General features: G+C 40.2%; 1 protein-coding gene across 1 annotated transcript in view; it reads left to right on the top strand.

The window, feature by feature from the left end:
* Positions 1 to 7,321: 7,321 nt before the first annotated feature.
* hip1rb (huntingtin interacting protein 1 related b) overlaps positions 7,322 to 20,098 on the top strand; it is a 31,606-nt gene continuing 18,829 nt past the window's right edge. The window contains exon 1 of the mRNA XM_012863398.3: positions 7,322 to 7,593. Within this exon, the coding sequence (XP_012718852.2) occupies positions 7,510 to 7,593 (84 nt within the window). The 5' untranslated portion in view covers positions 7,322 to 7,509. The remainder of the gene's footprint in view (positions 7,594 to 20,098) is intronic.

Below are 20,098 nucleotides of genomic sequence, written 5' to 3'. Positions count from 1 at the left end.
AAGGGTATATGGTTGGAGCCAGTGTACAGTGGGGCAGGGTGGGGAATTGAGGCAGAAGACAAGTGAAAGGAGCAGCGGAAAAATATGAGGGCAGAGAGCCAAGGGAGAGAGGGAACAATGAACTGGAGGGAAGCACAGGAAATAAAACAATGTGCATGGAATGAATTAGTACATAATCAACTAACTAATCCACAAGAAAACTAAAATAACAGTATTAGAAAAAACACTTAATGATAATTAACTGAAGAAAGCTCTTTCAGAAACTAAAAAAACAAGCCAAAACACATACACCTGGATATTGTGACACATTTTGAAGAAGTTGGGACAGGGGCAGCAAAACCCTGGGAAAGGATACCAGACGCCCCAAAGAGTTCAGAAAAAAACAAAAAACAAATTGAACAGGGTGGGTGGAGGGAGCTTTGGAAGATGCCCCAGAGGCTGTCCTGTATGGATCAAGAGTTCGGGCTGGCTGAGGTGCAGGAACCTTGGAGGTTGGCAGGAAATCTGGGCACTGATGTGGGCGCGGGAGTCTCTTCAGATCATGACAACAGGTGAACAGGTTAATGGCCTATATATACTTTTGTTCCTGATCTTCAGGTTTTGACAATAGTGTATGAACATCTGGTGCTCAGACAACAAGCGTATCAACCATGCCTTTTTTTTTTATCCGATTGCTGCAGATCTACCAACGATCACAGTAAACAATGTAATTGTGATTATTCATACCATCTCTAAGACATCCAAAAAAGAAAAAGGGTTTGAGTTGTATGTGTCCAGCTTCTTAAAAAAACAAAGAAAAAAAACATACTATCCCCTATACTAGCCGAAGTTGGCTCAAAGTCAATGATTAAACACCGTTTCTTCTCTAGCTATCTACAGCTAAGTGATATGTTAATGTCATTAAGTGTTTTAGTAGTTTGTGCAATCTATTTTCCTAAACTCAGTATCAATTTCACTTTCAAACAAGCAGGCTGGAAAGGTCACTATTAGGACTGAGTGCTTCAGATCCACGAGGAAGAGCCAGAAGCCTCACTGTGTAAGTGTAAGAGAAAGTCATCCCACAGGTCCTGCTACCCTGAACTCTGCCACTAGGGGTCAGCCTGTCACCTCTTAGCCAGATGCTGTGGGCCAGCATGTCATCCCAGTTCCAGCCACCAGGGTTTAGCAGGTAATGTCTGGTCCTGCCACAATGGATCAGCAGGTCCTTTCTGTTTTTGCTACTGTGGATTTGGAGAGCACCTCAGATCCAGTTCTCATCCCTGGGAGTCCAAAAGTCACCACAGATCCAGTTTTTGTCATGGAGGGTCCAGAGGACGCCTCAGATCCACTTCACGTCATGGAGGGTCCGGAGGACACTACAGATCCAGTTTTCATCAATGGGGTCCAGAGGACGCCTCAGATCCTGCATGCATCTCTGAGGGTCCGGTGGACGCATCGGCTCTTGTTCACATATCTCACACATGTAGCAAGAAAAGTACATATAAGAAAAGTCTAAATAACATATTTTCGATAGCTATGAGAGGAGTAAAAATAGCATCTAATTTGTCATTAACTCAAACATAATGCTAAATGGAGAAATGTGACTAAATTTTAAAAAGATTTAGTCACATCAGATCTGAGTTTTCTTATCCCAGCTGGCTGGGCGACTGCGATCCCTTCTCACATGTTTTCCTATCCGCACTTTCCCCAGAGTCTGCCTGGGGCAGATGCAGAGCCTTTGTGCAGATGTTCTTAAAAGACAAGTGAAACACACTCACCACTATGACAGAAATACAAAATGCAGAAACTGTGATTATCAGAGATCTACAAAGATAAATTTATCAAAATGAAATAGATACACTAAGCAAAGGCAAACAGCTCTCAAAGAACAATAAAAATGCACAACTTGGATGTTTTCTTGGACAATGTGCTCAAAGTGGTAGGAAGGCGTATTGAGTATTGACATAGTGCAACTACAGTTAGAGCATGTTTGTTAAGTTTTATCTATCTAAATGTCCAACGGAAAATACTTTGTTGGGAGTGTAAAGTTAGTAAGGTACTTCTGTTTCTTGTAATTATGGATTAAGTTTACATGCTTTTATTTTGGTAACTTAATGCAATTTGGCTAGACATGCGACGGAAGAAAATATTTTAAAAATATCACAAAGGATTAACAGCAACACCGGGAAAGGATGTTGGAACAAAAACAACTCAAGTTGAGCTTTAGTCCAAAAGGGAACAAGGTTTGTAACTGGGATTAATGTATGTTTGAGTAACTTGAAATATGAATGGGAAAAGATACGACTGGCTGTGTTAATGGAAAGGGCTGTGTTAATGGAAAGAAATCAACGTAAATGCACAACAATAGATGGTAAAACCTTTGCAATCATTATTTGCTCCTGTTTAGCTCTTATGTTGGTTGATGACACGGATGGCTTTAATAAATTATCATTTAACCATCAGTTCTGGCCTTCATGGTATTGACTGGATGCTACCATATCATAGTAAATATATTTTTAAAAAATAACAAATGAAGAATGATACAGGAATTCACATAACAAGCATTTTAATAAGGTATCATTCAAAAGCCGAAATTATTTGCAAACAAATACAAGGCACTCTGACAAAACTGCTTAAAGGTTGATACAAAATTCAAATATACACTTTATTTATTTCCTATTATGTGTACATTTTAGTTCAAAGTTGACACTTGAAAACTGAAAACTTACTATTCTCTATCAAACATGTTTCTTCTTATTACTCTGGGTAAAATACATGTACAGATCTATCAAGAGAAAGGAACATATGTTTCTAGTAAAATTAATATTTTTAAGCCTGTTTTTAGATGTCAAAAAGCTTATTTGGACTGAAATTCTCAGATCTCAAGGGGTTAAAAATTTAGTGCTACTCAGCCCTCAGGTTTCTTTGCCCAATCTTTTACCAGTGGGCCATTTTCATAATTTGCTAGGAGACAGCTCACAATGTAGAGGTGGCTGATGCCCCCAAAAAGAGTCAAAGAATTTGTGCTCCGTGGCCCAATAAATGAAGCGCTAAACATACACACTTAAATTTGCTGCATGCATCTGAGACCTGCCAGAGAAAAATGTTGGCCTGTGTTACTTGCAGGAGGGATGTTATCAATTAGAAACACATTGATAATGTGCGTTGCATTATGAGGTGCAAAATATGACAATGGAGACCCCTGATTGTGGAGACTTTTATCTAATCTTTTTTTCCTATCTAAAACGCTTGAGAAAGTAGTTGCTAATCGACTATGTGAACATTTACAAAGTAATGACCTATTTGAAGAGTTTCAGGCTTCAGAGCTCATCATAGCACCAAAACAGCTCTGGTGAAGGTCACTAATGATATTCTTATGGCCTCAGATAATGGACTTGTGTCTGTACTTGTTCTGTTAGATCTCAGTGCTGCATTTGAGACAGGATATCACAATATTCTCACAGAAAGACTTACTGTAGGGATTAAGGGAAAAGCAATAGGGTGGTTTAAATCTTATCTGTCTGACAGATTCCTGTTGGTTCATGTTAAAGCTAGGCTCTGCGATTTTTCCGGAAGTTTCCCCAAGTTCCTTTTGAATAACTGTGCACGCACAAGACCGTCTTACCTTGCTCCTCGCCCTTCAGGAAGATCGCATGAAAAAAATCTCTCAAATCCTCTCTGGTCTTATTTCTTTCTTCTGAGTCCTTCCTCTTCTTGTGTATCTCTTACATTCTGTCTCGTATAAACAATGTATGATTTACCATTAATTTGTATTGTAGCTCCAATTCAGCAAATCAGCAAACACTTACTGACTACCTGAAACATATAGTTCAGATATCAACAGTTAAATCATCACTACTCATAAAGTAAACTTGAGATAGCTTGCCTTTTGGTTTAACTAGTCAGCATTCTTATTAAGGACATCTAAAATTACCTCATTATTCAAAATAACTCAGTCTATTTTTAGATATATGAAACTAAGATTCAGCTTGTGCAAATTAAATTGCAAATATCTTCAAAGCAAATAATGACAAAACAAAACTAAGTTATGGACATCTTGAACTGCTGCCCACAGCATTGAACACTTGTAGTCGTAGAAATTAGAGTTGTATTAACAATATTTTGGACTCACAGCTTTCAGATTCATACTCGCATAGAAACAATCCAAACCCAGGACCTTTTTGCTGCAAGGCTAAATAAATTATTGCATAATCATATTCTGTGGAGCAAAAGCAATTCCAAATATTTCTATTTTTTGGTAATTCTAGTTTTCTACTACTTATGTTTTCGGGCTCTCGAGTCCTTTTGACTTGATAATTTTGGCCCACATGATGAAACGTTAGGACACTTCTGACCTAATTGAAATCACATTTCTGACGTTTTTAAAGGATTTTTTAAAAATGCTTTCATTAGAATATATAGAAACAGATTCACATTTCAATAGAAGTGTGTTCAGAAACACGCATTTTCAATGCAGGTCAATGGCCCAAAAAATGCTGCAGGGCCACAGGTTGCTCTGTTAAGTTTAAAGGCACACAAAAGCATGGACACATCAGATTCACCCCAAAATACACAACCTGGTAAAATTGTGTGCCATTGGTTTCAACACAAAACCTTTATTAAAAAACACTTTATAGGTGTCCAAGAACCCCGGAGGGTTACGTTTTTTAAAATATCCCAACAGCAGCAGACAACCGGAGCACATAAGCAAAAAGGATGAAAAGTGAAAACAGGTAAACTTTCCACCTTTCACTCCACAGTCCTCCTCAAAGCTTTAAAAAAAAGCAATGCTTGCGTGACTTCATTCACCCACCGTAACGTAAGCCACATTCCTTGCATGTATCACACATCTCTATGGGCTGTTCATCCATGGATGTGGCTCATTCTGCCTCACAGGATTGGATTCCTCTTTGTAATGTTTGTGCAGACAGGGGCGGAAAAATGTGAACGGGCCGGTTTGGCCCGCCTGACCGACAGCATGTCCCTTTTGTGTCCACCTCCTCTCATCCCACCAGCCGTTGTGTTTCCTTCACTTCCATACCTGTGAACAAAAACTACAAGGTTGCAGCTCCACCCAGCACGACAGAACAAGACGAGAAAGTCCGGTCTGACAACTTGGAGAGCTATATAATGTAAATGAAAAATACAGCTTTCCTTTTACAAACTGCTGCCAGACCAGTGGTGTTGGTTTACAGCTTGAGAGGACGAATGACCAGAAGCCTCAGCGTTGTTCTTTGATTTAATTGCCTGGTTTGTCTCTAAACTCTACAGCTGGCGTTCTGGGACAGTAAAAAGTCTAAGATTAGCACTCATAATCAGGTTTTTCCACATATCACACAGCCTGTTTGGTTTGACAATGAAGAAGCACAGTGGCATAGAGGAAATCAAAGGAAGGCCACAGAATAGTCAGGACGAACAGGAAAATCTAAACAGCAGAGAACAAAACTTAAAACAGGAAACTCATCTTATGGTAGCCTAACGCATGATGACCAAAACTCAATTTTTGTAAGTCTCCAAATAGCACAGCTGTTTAGTTGTTGAGGGCTTTTAATGACATCCTCCTGGCTACAGACGACCGTGCGATCCTGGTCCTCCTCGGTTTAACAGCTGCGTCCCACACAGTGGGGCGTGCTCTGTGACGACGACGACATCAGTTTGGATAAATGTCTTTTGTTTTTCCTTTCTCCTCTTATCTCTACTCCCAACACTCTGGGACTCTTGGCCTTTCGGGCAACGTCATTGCTCTTCGGTGTGAGCATCGGTTGCCGTGAGACTCCGTTTAACTGGCTGAATATTAGATTAGCATTTAAATGAAAAGGTCATAACACTTGGTATATGCCAACTGTTGCACTCCAAACAGTCGTTGCAATATAGATATGGCACACACTGATAACGTGATGACGATATATTGCGCAGCCTTACTTTGTAGGCAACCCTCTGACGTTCCACTGCATCTGGAGTCCTGCAGGGTTCAATACTTGGGCCTCTGCTATTTTCTTTGCCTCTCCTGCTCCTTCAGCTCCATACTTGAAATACACAAAACTGTATTTCAGTGTTGTACAAATGACAAGTGCATGTACCATTAAAAAAGAAAGGTAACTGTTGCATATTAGGAAACGAATGTCTCATCTTGATCAGCAAACTACACAAGTTCTGGCCATTTTAGCTCTTCTCTGTTGCTTTGCTCTTGGCCCAAAATATACCGGCAAAGCTATGGTGGAAATGTTTTAGATCAAAGCATTTTCATATGTAGCAATTAAGAACTTGTGGCAAAGTTTTCAAGTTGTGGTTTATAGATTTTCTCCATGCAGACTGGCTTAACTGTTTTGGCCTGCGTGTAAGACACAAAGCATGGAGGAGGCTAACGGTAAACACCATCTACACTGTAAAGCATGGTGGAAGTGTCAGGATGATTTTCTTCAGCAGAGACACGGAAGCTGGTCAGAGTTGATGGGAAGGTGGATGGAGTTCAAGCGAGAAAGAAAATCTATGCTGGAGGTTCACCTTCCAGTAGAAAAACAGCTTTGAACATACTGCCAGGAGCCCAGAGGTAGAATGGCATGGTTTAGATTCATTCTATTTGATTTAATTTAATTTTATTTAATATAGCGCCAATTCATGAAACATGTCATCTCAAGGCACTTTCCAAAGTCAATAGCGTAGATTATAGCGTATCCATGTGCCATAATGTCATATTCAAAGTCTAACAGCCTAAATCCTGGTTTGCAAGGAAGAACATTTGTTGTAATCATTTACCCTGCATGTGTTTAATTGATAATTCTCCATATGAAAACATAAGCCTTTCTGGGCTAAATCCACTGTTTAAGTATCCCAAAAATGCCTCTGTTCTCATTTCAACACGCATGCGCCACTGTAAGTGGATCTTAATTTAATATCAAGTGCCAGATGATGGTTTTTAATAAAAGCCTCCTGTCACATGCGCCATGGAAAGTGTCACATCAGTCCACCCACATCATTTGACATTTCATTTCCTTTGATTATGTCACCACTTGTAGAGGTTTTTTTTTTTTTTTTTTTTTTTTTTTTTTTTACCCAGATGTAGTCTCAGGATTAAAAGAGAATCACGCATTAATCCCGGTGCATTTTGATTAATCTGAAATGGCGTCCATGAACACAGACGAGGAAGCCCCACGGACAGAGAACAAATGCTCCAACTCACACGGGAGTAGCCAGTGAGTAAAAGCTGATCTGAAAACAACCTGCCTGTAGGTGGATCTGCTCGCTGGAGGACACGATGATGATGATGGTGACTCCCCCCCACCTTTTGTGGGTGGATCCGTCCACGTAATGCAAAAAAAAAAAAAAAAAAAAAAAAAAAAAAAAAACACCCTGGCGTTTGCTTTTCCTGCTTCGCTCATCCGCGGCGCATCAGCAGCCCGGAGATGTCCCTGACGCTCGGCGCGGACAGCAGAGGAAACCCCGGCGCTCTGAGCTCCTTTGGTCGGTTCGCACAGCGGCGGAGAGACGCTCCTTCTTCTCGGTGAAAGCGTCCTCGTTACGGGCTCAAGGATGAACAGCATTCATACGCGGGTGAAGAGCAAGAGGACCGAGCATCACCTCGGAGCGGAGAGGGACCACTTTGACAAGCAGCAGGTAAATGTCACCCACGGACACGGGGAGAGTGGACGGCTTCATGCGCCCGGGCCGTGGAGCGGGGAAGCCGGCCTGCTGCGGGTGTTTGCCGCATAGGCCACATTTACAGCCGGCGAATTAAGGCAGAAGTGAAAGCTTTAATGAGAAAACTCAGGTGTTCCGAAAGGCCTCGAACAGCTTTATCACTTTAATTTACAGCCGAATCACCTCAGTTTATTGTTGTGGAACAACTTATAGGTGTCGTCATTGAGGTTCCAGAGCTGGTTTAGCCCAAATGTGTTTTCTTTTAGTAGGCAAAGTCTCCTAAATAAATTATGTGCAGTGGCGGCTCCAAAGGGGGGAGGCGGGTGGCATTTACCATCTTTAATAAATTTGTTCATGCCCCACTCAGTCCAATATGCATACTTTAAAAAAAAAACTAAATAAATATGAATGTAACATAGGAAAGTACATGTTTAAGTAAGGTGCAACATTTATTTATTCTTACATCATATTATTCTCTTTCATGGCATTTTGCTTCTAACCTTATAATTCCAAATCAGATTTTTTTTTATTTACATATTTTTCTCTGTCTTTCTTCTTCTTTTAACCAAGTTGACACTTGACTCAAAATCCTGCTGTACAGAGTCATTTACTTGTCTTTTGCCCTCTGGTTGAGGATCTTATGCCTCGGTCATGCGGCGAGATTTTAAAAATGTCGGCTGATTTTGAAAATCTGCCAGACCACTCATGTGACAGTAAAAAGAAAAAACTTATCTATAACATGTTATCTCGTATTGTGTGCGATGTACGGTCAAACAACAGGCACCATACACAAACAGATTTATCTCACTCATGAAGTTTCAGGTGTCAGATGGAAAGTCTCGCAAAATCTCTCAAGACCAAACGTGACTTGAGAATAAATAAACACGGCCTACGAGGTAGAACAATGGCAATAGTATGTGGCCTGATTTTAACTGAGAAAAAACATTACAAGAAAAAGGTGTTCCTTAAAGGAGTGACATTTAACAGGCGGCGTGCTCGTTTGTGCTCGGGGAACACCACACATGCTAGAATATCTAGCTAAGACAATCCAGCATGGTTAATACTCTCGATTTGAGGTTGTAGCGGTTCCGACGTCCTTCTGAGCAGACTAGATCACTCCTAACACCGCACACGACAGGCTATCTTAAGGGGCCATCCCGATTATCGGGGCTTCCAAAAGATTGTGGGAAGGGGAAGATTGGGTGAACAATCAGGCTAATTATTGTGCCGTGTGAACCCGGCATAAGTACTGCAGAGAGAAACTGCTTTTTTTTTTTTTTTCACCCAAAAGGTTCAAGATGGCCGCATGCACCTTCAGAAAGGAAGAGTTTTCATGGTGTTCATTCCTTCCTGGAAGAGTTATAAAAGTTAAAGCAAAAAGAAAAGCTTGAAGATTCTTAAAAACTCACAAATCAGTTTTGGTACCTTCGATATCCAGGATTATGTTTTTATGGGTACGTGGATAAACTGGTGTTATGGATTTTAAACATTTAATTTGTTCCTTAAATTTATAATAACAATGGCATTAGATACAGTTTGGCGTGACTATACTAGAAAAAGTAGAATTTAGTCTTGTGTCACTGTGAATTGTAAATGGATATTTAGTCTCAAGCATCTAATAGCTAATCCTGACAGCTGCATTTTTAAAGTCTAAAACGTTCTGATTAAAGCATAATAGACCACCGAAATTCTCCTGGGTTTTGTTAAATCAGCCTAATATTATCAGTGGCCCCCATCAGCCCAACCCTTAGAGAACTTTCTGAGGACGGCCCTGACTGTGAGATGTCTGATAATAATTTTATCTTAATTTAGATCTTTTTAGCAAAGAGACTAAAAGTAATTTCTAAAGACTTTTGCTGAACCAATTAAAAAAAAATTCTCTATGCAGTAATATAATGTTAAAAATCAAGATAAGAACACAAAAATAAACAATCTAAATCAGTAATCACAGGGGGACTATACGCATTTATATATTCAAATTAAGAGGTAACTTTGTTTCAGTGTTTGCTTGTTAATGGGACCAATAGTACACATGATATAGGAATTAACTGCAAAACAATCAAAAACTGGCTTCTTTTTGAGAAAATGTATGTATATGATTAAAACATTTTCTGATATGTAATATGGAAAATGTTCACTATATTAGCCGGCGTTGAACAACACAAAGTTTTATTCACATTGGGTTTGTCTTTAAGATACCGGCACAGATTGAGCCAAAGTGTTGTATCATGACGTACATATGCAAAAAAAAAAAAAAAAAGGGAGTAGTTCAAGATTTGGGTTAAACTGTGTTAAATAATTATTTAGTGGACGGTATCTGTGAATTTGTTTTTGAGTTAAATTTGTTTAACTTTGTCGTCAAATGAGACTGAAAGTCAGCCGCAGCTCTGTGTAGTCACGCCATTCATTCCTCTCTGAATCCAGTCCTTCCTGTTTGACCACCTTTCCTCCATTACACACATCTCGTCCTCTCGCTCCTTTCTCAAAGCTTCCTTCATAGATTTAACTCTTATAAGTAAGTTGAGGTAAAAAAAGTGTATCCCGATATTTCTCTTTAAAACAGGTGTATTTAGTTTAAACTCCAGCTTTAATGGTGTATTTCTTTAACAATTAAGTCGTACTGGGAACTGCCGTGTAATGTACTCCCCAGCGTGAGGCAGGAACGTGAGAAACGGATGAGGATCAGTGACAAAACAAGCGGCGGTGCAGCTCCCCAGGTGTTCAGATCCTCCCGTATTTTGGAGTCAGATCTAGGCTGAGCCATTGCTCTGCTGGGCGAACACTCCTGTCAATGTTTTATTTGCCTTTGAAGCACATGCAGAGAGGAGGGGGTGTGGTGTTTGGATGAAAGAAAGGCTGGCCCCAGGAAATAACTGTATACAACCATCAACTATGCACATTATAGTTTTTTATAAGGTTTTTAGTCTAAAAACATGTTTCATACAACACGTTTGGTTGTTGTGTAATCAAAGACTTCGTTTGTGAATGTGATCAAAACTTGTTACACAGGTGAATGAGGAAAATTTGTTTGCCTGTCTCTGCCTGTCAGCTTCACCTGATTGCAGCCGTTTTAGCTGAGCGAGGTCAGTTTTTATCGTTGGAGCTTCTGTTTTTTTTTTTTGTAGGATAACAAAAGCTGGTTGGAGCCGTTTTCAGCTGGTGTTTCGCTGTTCCCACCCCCTCCTACTTCTGCTGTTGTTCTACCATTTGACGCCTGTCATACAGCTGACTCAATTGTTTGATTATTTGTTGACAGCATTTTATGAAAATACGTTAGCACATTTTGGTTTTAAACCAAACAAAGTCCAATTTACGCTAAAGTTTATTTTAGGAGGGTGGCTTGTTGGATATTCACAAAAGGGTAGCTGACAAAAACGATGATCATCTCTCCTCTAAAAGCTGCAGTGATGTATTATAAACAGAAAAGGCCAAAATAAATCATATTTTAAATAACCCTGATCAGGAGGAGAGTTTTATTAATGTCTAAATCTTAAATGATGGTTTAGGTAAAGGGCCACCTTGCTATCCTGTTGGTCTAGTTCAAGTCCACACAATGACTCAGGAGGAAAATGTAAAACTTTCTGAGAAAATGCTGAACTTTTTTAAAGTGTTTTTACACCAAAGAAATCTTGATAGACGCTAATTGGTTTGCATTTTGAGGCTTCTTTGTATTGGATCTGTAGTGCCTTGCAAAGCTATTTCTACCTCCTAAACTCCTCCTGTTTTCCACATTTTGTCACGTTATAACTACAGCTTACAATGCATCCAAACTCACAAGTAGTTTCCACTTGTCTGAAATTGTATCTAATAAATAGCCTACAGCTGTTTTGTATGGGCCTCAGAAGACCGCTAGACAAAATTAGTGAAGAACCGGCATCATGAAGGCCACAAGCCATCAAGGTGACGCTGTAAACTTGTGTAAGAAGTTGATTTGGACTGAAGAAAACAAAATTGAACCCTATACCCCGGATATAAAGCCCTATTAGTGACAAAAACGGACCCCTCACCTCACCTTGAACACTCTGTCCCCACAGTGAAACATGGCTGCTTCATGCTATGAGGATGCTGTTTATCTGCAGGGGCTGGGAAGCTGGTCAGAGTTGATGGGGAGATGGAGCTAAATGCATGCAAAGAGTCGATGGAGGTTCACCTTCCAGCAAGATAACAACCCTATATACAGAGCCAGAGCTACAATGGGATGGTTAGATCAAAGCATATGCATGTTAAAATGGCCCATATTCTGAACCTAAAGCCAATTTCACAATCTGCTTGAAACATTAGGTTGACTTCTTCATTCAAGCTGACTGACTTTGAGCTATTTCACAAAGAAGAATGAGTCAGCATTTAATTCTCTAGCATTTAGTTTCCACATCAGAGCTGGTAGAGATTTACCACAGAAGACTAAAGACTCCCACATACTCGGGCGTACTGTGAGCTGCGCTGACTCTCCGCTGACGTTTTTACCCTTCATAGTCGAGCGCACCTATTGCCTACATTTCTTGTGACAAATTCCTGCATTTCCCACCCTTTCTGCCAGTGGGACAAAGCGGGGGAATGAATGGTAACATGTTTGATGAGCTAGTTGAGCATGTAGAGCCGTTTCTTTCCCAGTGAGCACCCTCCGCACACCTGTCAGTGTGGCACAGAGGGGGACTGTGATGCCACCGCCTGCTTGGAGCATTTCAATGTATCAAACTCGGTGTCGCATGTAAAACAGTTCGATAGGAAGACGTCTTGCCACGAGCAGTTTATATTGTGACTCTAAAAACTGAGCTCTACGTTTACCTGTCTGTGTGGACTCTGCACGGATGTCCATGGACTCCTGCAATTAAGTGGGAGCCTTTACAATTCGGCTAAGTGTTCAGTCATATGGGCTGAATTTAAATGCACACCACACTATTCAGATTTTTATTTGTAAAGGAGTTTGAAAACGTGTGTCGTCCTCTTTCCACTTCATAATTCTGCACTCATTTGAGTTGGTCTGTCACATAAAGTCCTCAAAAACAATTAAGGTTGTGGTTGAAACGTGGGCTGTGAGTGAGCACTCCAGCTTTGGGTCAGCTTTTAAGCAGAGTGATGCCTCTGTTTGTCTGCTGAAAAGATGGGAGAAAGTTTTCGTTTTGTGTGGTTCCTGTATACTCATGGATTACACAATAATTTCACACTCAGAGCTCAAAACAAGACCGATGTACCCTTATTGCAAATGGGTGTCCAGCTTATAAGACACAGGAAGTGGAGCAGGTGAATCGCTGACCAGCATGTAAGATCATCAGATATTTATTGAGTTATTTACCCATCCAGGTTGCCAACTGAAATAGTCACAGAGCTGATTTTCAGTGTAAAGGAAGTGAACATCCTGTTTGAATAATTGTTTCCATTGAATTTAGTCAGTGATGGTGGGTTTTTTTTGTTTTTTTTTGGTATGGAAACACTAATCAGCCTCGATCCTGTGTGTATGAACTGACAAATATGCCAAATTGCTGACATGGCTAAACTACTGTGGACCATCAGACTGATGTTTAAGAGTCAAATCTAGTCCATCTGGTGTTAAAACAGAAATGACCACTAGATATTTGCTCTAGGAAATGTTCACCAATGTCTTTAAATTTTAAAATGAAGTGGGGGATTGTTTAACTGCAGTGTTCATAAAATCTCCATTTTTCCCTTTTAAAGCAGTTTTAACAATGGTTGTAGTTGCAGACTAGAATGGCAGGTGGAATGAGTGGGTAGTTTTCCTTAAACGGTAGTTTTCCATGGTCTTAAACATGTTGCATAAGGTATGTTGTGTTTATCTGTTACTTCAAGTCTCTTTGGTTCCAGAAAGGCGAGAAATAAAGCGCTTTGAGTGAAAACTATAGTTTAATTGTCTCTGCTGCTTAATTGACTATATGTTCCTGGGCAACAGGAAAATAAAAGGGTTGATTACTGAGTGCCTTGATTACTTGTCAGATTTCTCACTGTTCAAGCAAACTAATGTTTAAAAACTCCAGACTGTGCTGATTTTACCTTTTGTAACTATTACATTAAACTGGTAGGCCTGTGCGCTGTATGCTGTTCATAGAGTTGCGCATTATTTGTGCCGCTGATTCATCCACTGATGTCACCGAAACTCCCCCGCCGCTCAGTTCTCTCGCTCCTGTCGTTTCTTCTTTTGCTTTTGACCCCGGTACCAAGGTGAAGCGTCTCTCACCGTGTCCTGCTTGGGTTTGCGTATCTGCACTGTGGTGTTTGCCTTCCCTCGCTCCTGTTGCCAGAGCAAGCTTCCATGTGGGAGAGAAGGAGGAGGGGGGGGGGATGGGAGTCCTAAAGGGTAAACATAGCCACTGAGTGGGAGTTGACGCTGAATGAAGTGCGGCGTGGTTAATAAAGCACACAGATTTCTGTTGTTCAGAGACTTCTCATCAGCATTCATCAACCTTAAAGGATGTCTTTGCAAAGAAAGCTGCAGCTTTAGGTTGTTTTTTGTGTGCACAAATCTAAAACCCCGCACCCATTGGAAGGATGTTCAAAGCCCGATAGTTTTAGCTTTGCGTTCCACACTAAATTCATGTGCACTGACAACTCTCTATTGACACAACAGGTCCTCAAGATGCCCGTGTCATCCTTTTTATTTTCACTCACAATACACCAGCGTGCATGTTCTGAAAACAGTGCAATCTTACTTTTGAGCCTAAAATATTTAAGAGATTTTATATCCTGTATTTTATTAGTTTCACATGATAATCATTCGCTAATTTGCTCAGCCGGCAGTAGAGTGCTTTGGAAGCTATCCAGCCTGGGTTAGGAACAGTGTGGCTATTATGGGTCAATGGAGAGAGTCACAGAGAAATTGGCTATGGACTGAAATTGGGTTGATTGGCGCTGAGACTAAAGAATTCTTCAGTTTGAGAGTTGTTACTGAGGGAGGAAAGCTTAAATGGACCTGTTTTTGGTTTCAGAGTTGTTTAAAAATTTTGTCAGAAGACCCACAAATGTATTTCCTGTGGTATTTTGAGACATATGAGGTTCATTCAGGCTGCAACAGAGCGAGAGAGAGTATTACTTTCAGTAAACTACAAGATGGCTGAACGGGGTAGACCAAAGAAGCTCCGTCTTATCCAGTCGAGCTTTCAACCTCTGATTGTTAGGGAACACGTTAGAGTGGGAAATTGTGGCAATTTTTGAAAATCTCAGAGCTAAAATAAGGCTTTGCTAGCTACTAAAATGCTAGAAAATATATTTTAAATGCTGTTCTTATAGCTTATTTTATCACAGTTTTAATGAGAAATCAGAATAAATTTAAAGTGGTGTAGCAAGGTCAAAGTTTTCCAAAAGTTGTAGATCTGAAATACAGCAGACCAATTTATTTGGTTCAACGTTTTAAGCAATGTTCACGCCTCTGTTCAGGCATGATGCAGACAGGAAACTGTAGCAGCCAACGCAATATCTCTTTCACCGGAATTCATTTTTAAAGGGTTAAAAATAGTTAAACTGTTGAAGATAACCCAGGTTCAATTGGTCAACAAAATAATGTGTTGCAATACAGCCTTTTATATTATTTGGCTCATAAAAACATGATTTAGAAAATATTATCCATGCAAGTGGCACCCACATGGCTCACTATCAGTGTGGTAGACTTAAACTTACAGACAGTAGAAAAACAACAGGGATCAGGCACGAAGGTCCCTGATAGCATTCATTTAAAATGCTGATATCATGTACATTTAATTAGATCACATCACCCCTAGTATAATGCAATATATGATTTAATTGCACATAAAAAGAAACCCTAACCAGACAAGACATCATACTGCCTGTGAAGAGTTTCAGAGTTACAACTTAAGAAACATCCCTGCATAATTTTCTGTAGGAAGCACAGTTTTGGACTTTTTCCCTTCACGGTGTATGTATTTAAGCATACAATGTTCCTGAGTTCTATTTATTATATCGTTACTGTCATGAGAAATTAAAGGGTGGACTTAAATGTAGGAGAAACAACCATGTGTCGTGAATGTGCTGGCATTTTACCAATGTAAACACAGTTTCCATGAACATGTAGACTGCAGGTTCCTCTCAGCTAGGACTGATATACTAATATGAGGAGAACAAGACACCTTTTGTTGGGCTGTGGCCAGGTTTATTGCCTGAGTTTATGCTGCAGAAGTTCAACCACTTCTGTCAGAGAAGGGCGGCTTGATTCAACTCTGAAAAGGAAAGATTTAACGTAACAAAAAGTTACTGAGCTAACTTGGCAAAGACGTCCGATCCCTTTTGAATCAATGTGCTGGTTCACAGGAAATAACTCCCGGGACATCTTGCTGCCCGGTTGATCGGTTGCTCTCTCTAACCCTAGCTTATAGCGGGTGAAGTCTGCGACCTTGTCAGGCAGATCCCCTGCAGCTGACTGTTGAATTAAGCAGATAAAGTCCTGCATTAAGTGCCCTCAGCTTGGGGCAGAGTGAAGCAGTGGAGGTGTAGCATTGATGCTTTGACTTCATCCCCTTTTTCTTTAAAACCAAAAACTTATGGAGACGCTGCTGAACAACAGAGATGACCTGGTAAGCAGAGACTCCTTGCATTAAAGAAGCTTACGGTGTTTGAGTGCAGAAGCGCGCGTGTTTGTATTACTACACTAATGCTAGCTGGCATCGGACCGTATGGCGGGCCTGGGATTTATCCAGTCTCTCTCTCTCTCTCTCTCTTTTCTCCGCCGGTGAGAGGGGGATTTACTATCGTTTAAACCAGATGCCTTACACAGTCGACACAATCGGCATCTGCAGCTCCCATTAATAATCGATTTCATCAAACAGTCAAATTTGAATTAGTCACTTTTTATTGGAGGTCGGTACCACTCATTCTGAGTTAAATAAAAATTGGGGATAGGTGTTAGATATTAGCAGGTCGGACCTCGAGGCAAACCAGACATTGGTGTCGGCTGGAAAAATCTAATCAATGCAGCTGTAATTAATTAGAAACCACATCTTTATGATTAAATTGTGAAATTCTGTTAATAGAACGACTTAAATACCAGAGATGTCTGCTCTAGTATCAGAATTCATCATGCTTCTGGTAACATTCCTTATTATTATAGCACAAAAGTTGAACTCCAGCCACCTAAAAGAAGTCCTGATATTCTCCTAACAGTGTATCCTGTCAATTTCGTTCTTCACTCACACTTGATGTCCTTTTTCCCTCTGTCCGTTCTCACTTCTTCTTTCTTTTTCTTTTTTTTTACCCTAACAGCCATTCTGAATGTAGTCTGAGAGCTTCCCTGCAGCCTTGCTGCTCAGCAGCCATCTGTTGAGGTTTCTGTGCCAGGCTCTGTGTGCCAGAGCGCGTCCCCCTATCCAACCCAATCTTCTACCCCGGCTGTCGGCCTTCCTCCCAAAACAAACCCCTCATTGTCACACAAACTTCCACGCTAGCTCTCTTTGCTCCCCCCGTGTAAAACGAGGGGCACACGGTTCATCTGAGTCAGAACGAGGCAGAGGAGGAGGGGGTTTGCTCTTATATACAGATACGTCTTGTTTTGCCCAATGTGTAACCCCTCTCTTAACTCCTGTCTGACCATTAACGTTCGAATGGCTAAGTGTACATACATTTGAGTGTTGACTCCCAGGTATGTCATGCGTTAAATACGCTTTTATATACTTGTTGAATTAACCACTGATATGAGGCTGTGGTTTAGCAACGAGAAAGATTTCTAAACCAGCAGCTAGATAAAAAGAAAGAGAGAATAGAGACAGTCAAATCATTCACATAAATGTAATGTTTGTAAGGCAAGGCAAGGCAAATTTATTTATATAGCACAATTCAGTACAGGGACAATGCAAAGTGCTTTACATGATTAAAATATAGCAAATTAAAACAGAATAAAAGCAAGTAGGAATAAAATGTAGATAGAAATTAGAACAAAGAAGTGGTGATTCAGTTAACTAGAATGATTTATCAGATTTATTTAATGGGGAAGTCCGGACCTAAGTTTCTTGTTTTTAATTTTGGTCAAAAAAAGGAGCCTTAATTTCTAAAGAAATATGTGCTTCAGCCACAATCTTTAATACGCTCCTGCCGGCCATGTTTTTATGCCGAGCAGCTCGCTAAAGGCTAGCGTTAGCATGTTTATTCTCTGTTTTGATGTGACTTAATTTCTCGCTGCGTATTACAGCGCAGTTTTAGATAATTGTTTAAGAAGCAGTCAATGCTTTGATTTAAACATCACAATTTCTTTTTATACAATTATTTCGGCAGCTCTCTGCCCTGGTTTCCCATGTAACAACGGGCTGCCTGAGCGAAGTGTACAGTGCAGTTTACATGACGCAGAGAGACGTGCAGCTGCAGCAGCCAGTTCAGTCGGTCCTTCATAGTGAATGACAACCAGGTCAAAAAGGGTTGCAGATGCACAGCAAACGGGGGTTAAGCCTGGCATAAAATAGCAGAGTGTACACCCAACAACGGGGGTCTAGTCAGGAAATACAGATGATACAAAAAAAATGTCTCGATGGATACTTGAGATTGGGATATCCCTGTTAGTCTGATGTAAGAATGACATAAATCACATTTTAGGAATGGATTAAGGCAGGAATGTCTGATCTTGTACAAAGATTTAGCTTTGAGAAGGGCCCAGCTGTTCAGAATAGTTGCCCTGTCCAGCCTAACTGTGATAACGATACAGGAAGTTGTGTTTATGATTGAAATCTCGTGTGTGTGTGTGATCCTAGAAGAGAACAAAGCTACCTCTGTTTGACTTTTACTGATTTTTTTTTTTTTTCTGCCATTTTTTTTAACCATCCAATCTGTGTTAGAGGGTTTAGCTGATAATGCAGTCATGACAATATACATTATTACAAACCATTTAGTTAATGTATTTGGATGTTTCAATAACTATTCAATATCGATATTTATTCAAACCTTTGCTGTTTTGTAACTGTTTACTTGTTCTCTGTCGATTTATATTTTGCCTCTTTTGGTCTGCTTTCCAAAGCGCAATATTTTCACTAACTAGATGCTGTAGACGTGTCACAGTGACACTGCAGCTGAGTAAACTTGTGTTTTTTAGTATTCTGAAACAAGGTGTGTAAAAGTGCACAGCTTATTCCAGCTCAATATTTTTATTGTTTCTCAAGAATTCATTAAAATTAACAAAAGCTATTCTCTGTTTCAAGAGGGACTCACTAACAAAAATGCATCTTTTTAATAAGATTGTTTCTAAACATTTAGTTGAGTCCTTCTTCGGCTCTGGGATTAAAATGCTCATGGCTGATAAGGCGTATTTATCAAACCCAGTGATGTCTTACTCCAGAGCCGTTACCGTATGGAGGGAGATTCTCGTTTTAAACAGCCATATTCTTCTCTGTGGTACAACACTGCCCTTCAGATTTAATAAAAAACAAAACGGCGTGTTAGAATCAATGACTTGCAAAAGGAATACGCAGAATGAATGGTCGTTACGTGGATGGGTTGTGTGCATAATTTTTTTTACTTTTATGCTAAACTTTTGGTTCGTACTACAAAGATAACTTAGAAAATACATAAAAATAAGAGATTATTTCAGAAAGGGAAATTTTAGTTACAGTGGGAACAAGTTTATGCAAAGTCTGGCTCGCCCCAACACATTGAGCAGAACTGCTGTATTTACAGAACATCTAATGGACTAGAAGAAAATGTCTGTGAAAATCTGGGGATTGTGTGGCAGAAAGACCCGGGTTGTGGCCTGTATAAAGAAAAGTGGCTAAATATCTTGTCCAACACAGGAAACACACATAAGAGAGGCTAAAGAGAAATTCCTGCAGTATAAATTGATTTACTGGTTTTGTTTTACTCCCATCAAATTGAACAGCATGGATCTGAAAAAGCACTATATTAGCAAGGATTAATAATGAGGAGGAAGATTCCTAAAAGGCCTGGGACTATGTTTTCGTTTTTTGTCTATCTCTCTACTGTTGCCGTCATGTGTTCTATTTATTTAAATATATTTACCTTTTGTTAATTTGTGCAAGATGGTGTATGTCCCAAAATATGCTTTTTTTTTCCCCCTTACTGTTATTCTTTTTAGTTTCGTGGACCCTATATAAGCTAGGTATACTGTCTGTTGAAGCTTCTGTTTGGTTCAGAGCTTGTATTGGTATAAAAAAAAGAAGGAAAAACAAAATTTTAATAATAAAAGAAAAAGGCCCTTGGCTTTAATAGGAGGAACTAAGGCACTGCAGTACCTTATTTTCTGTAGCTGTGGTTGTTCTGCACCCCGGGTTGTATTGAGACCCAGAGGACACACAGATCCTGCTGATGTGTTGCTGTTCCTGCCTTCCTGCTCGTTTCTCAGCACTTCTCGTTTTACCTGCTGGACCGGTCGCAGAGCCGCTCGTCTCCAGTCTTGCGGTGACGCAGAGTCTCTCAGGTTCATTATCAGTAGGACACTTTCAGGCGCCGCCCGTTGATTTGGGGTTTGTCCCCTTTTAGCAGAAGTTTCCATTGAATATTCAACATCTGCCGGGTTTCACAGAGG

Source organism: Fundulus heteroclitus, chromosome 12 (genome assembly GCF_011125445.2).
Source record: "Fundulus heteroclitus isolate FHET01 chromosome 12, MU-UCD_Fhet_4.1, whole genome shotgun sequence".
Classification (NCBI taxonomy): Eukaryota; Metazoa; Chordata; class Actinopteri; order Cyprinodontiformes; family Fundulidae; genus Fundulus; species Fundulus heteroclitus.
Note: the sequence above shows the minus strand (reverse complement) of the source record. Positions and strands in the feature narration are given on the sequence as shown.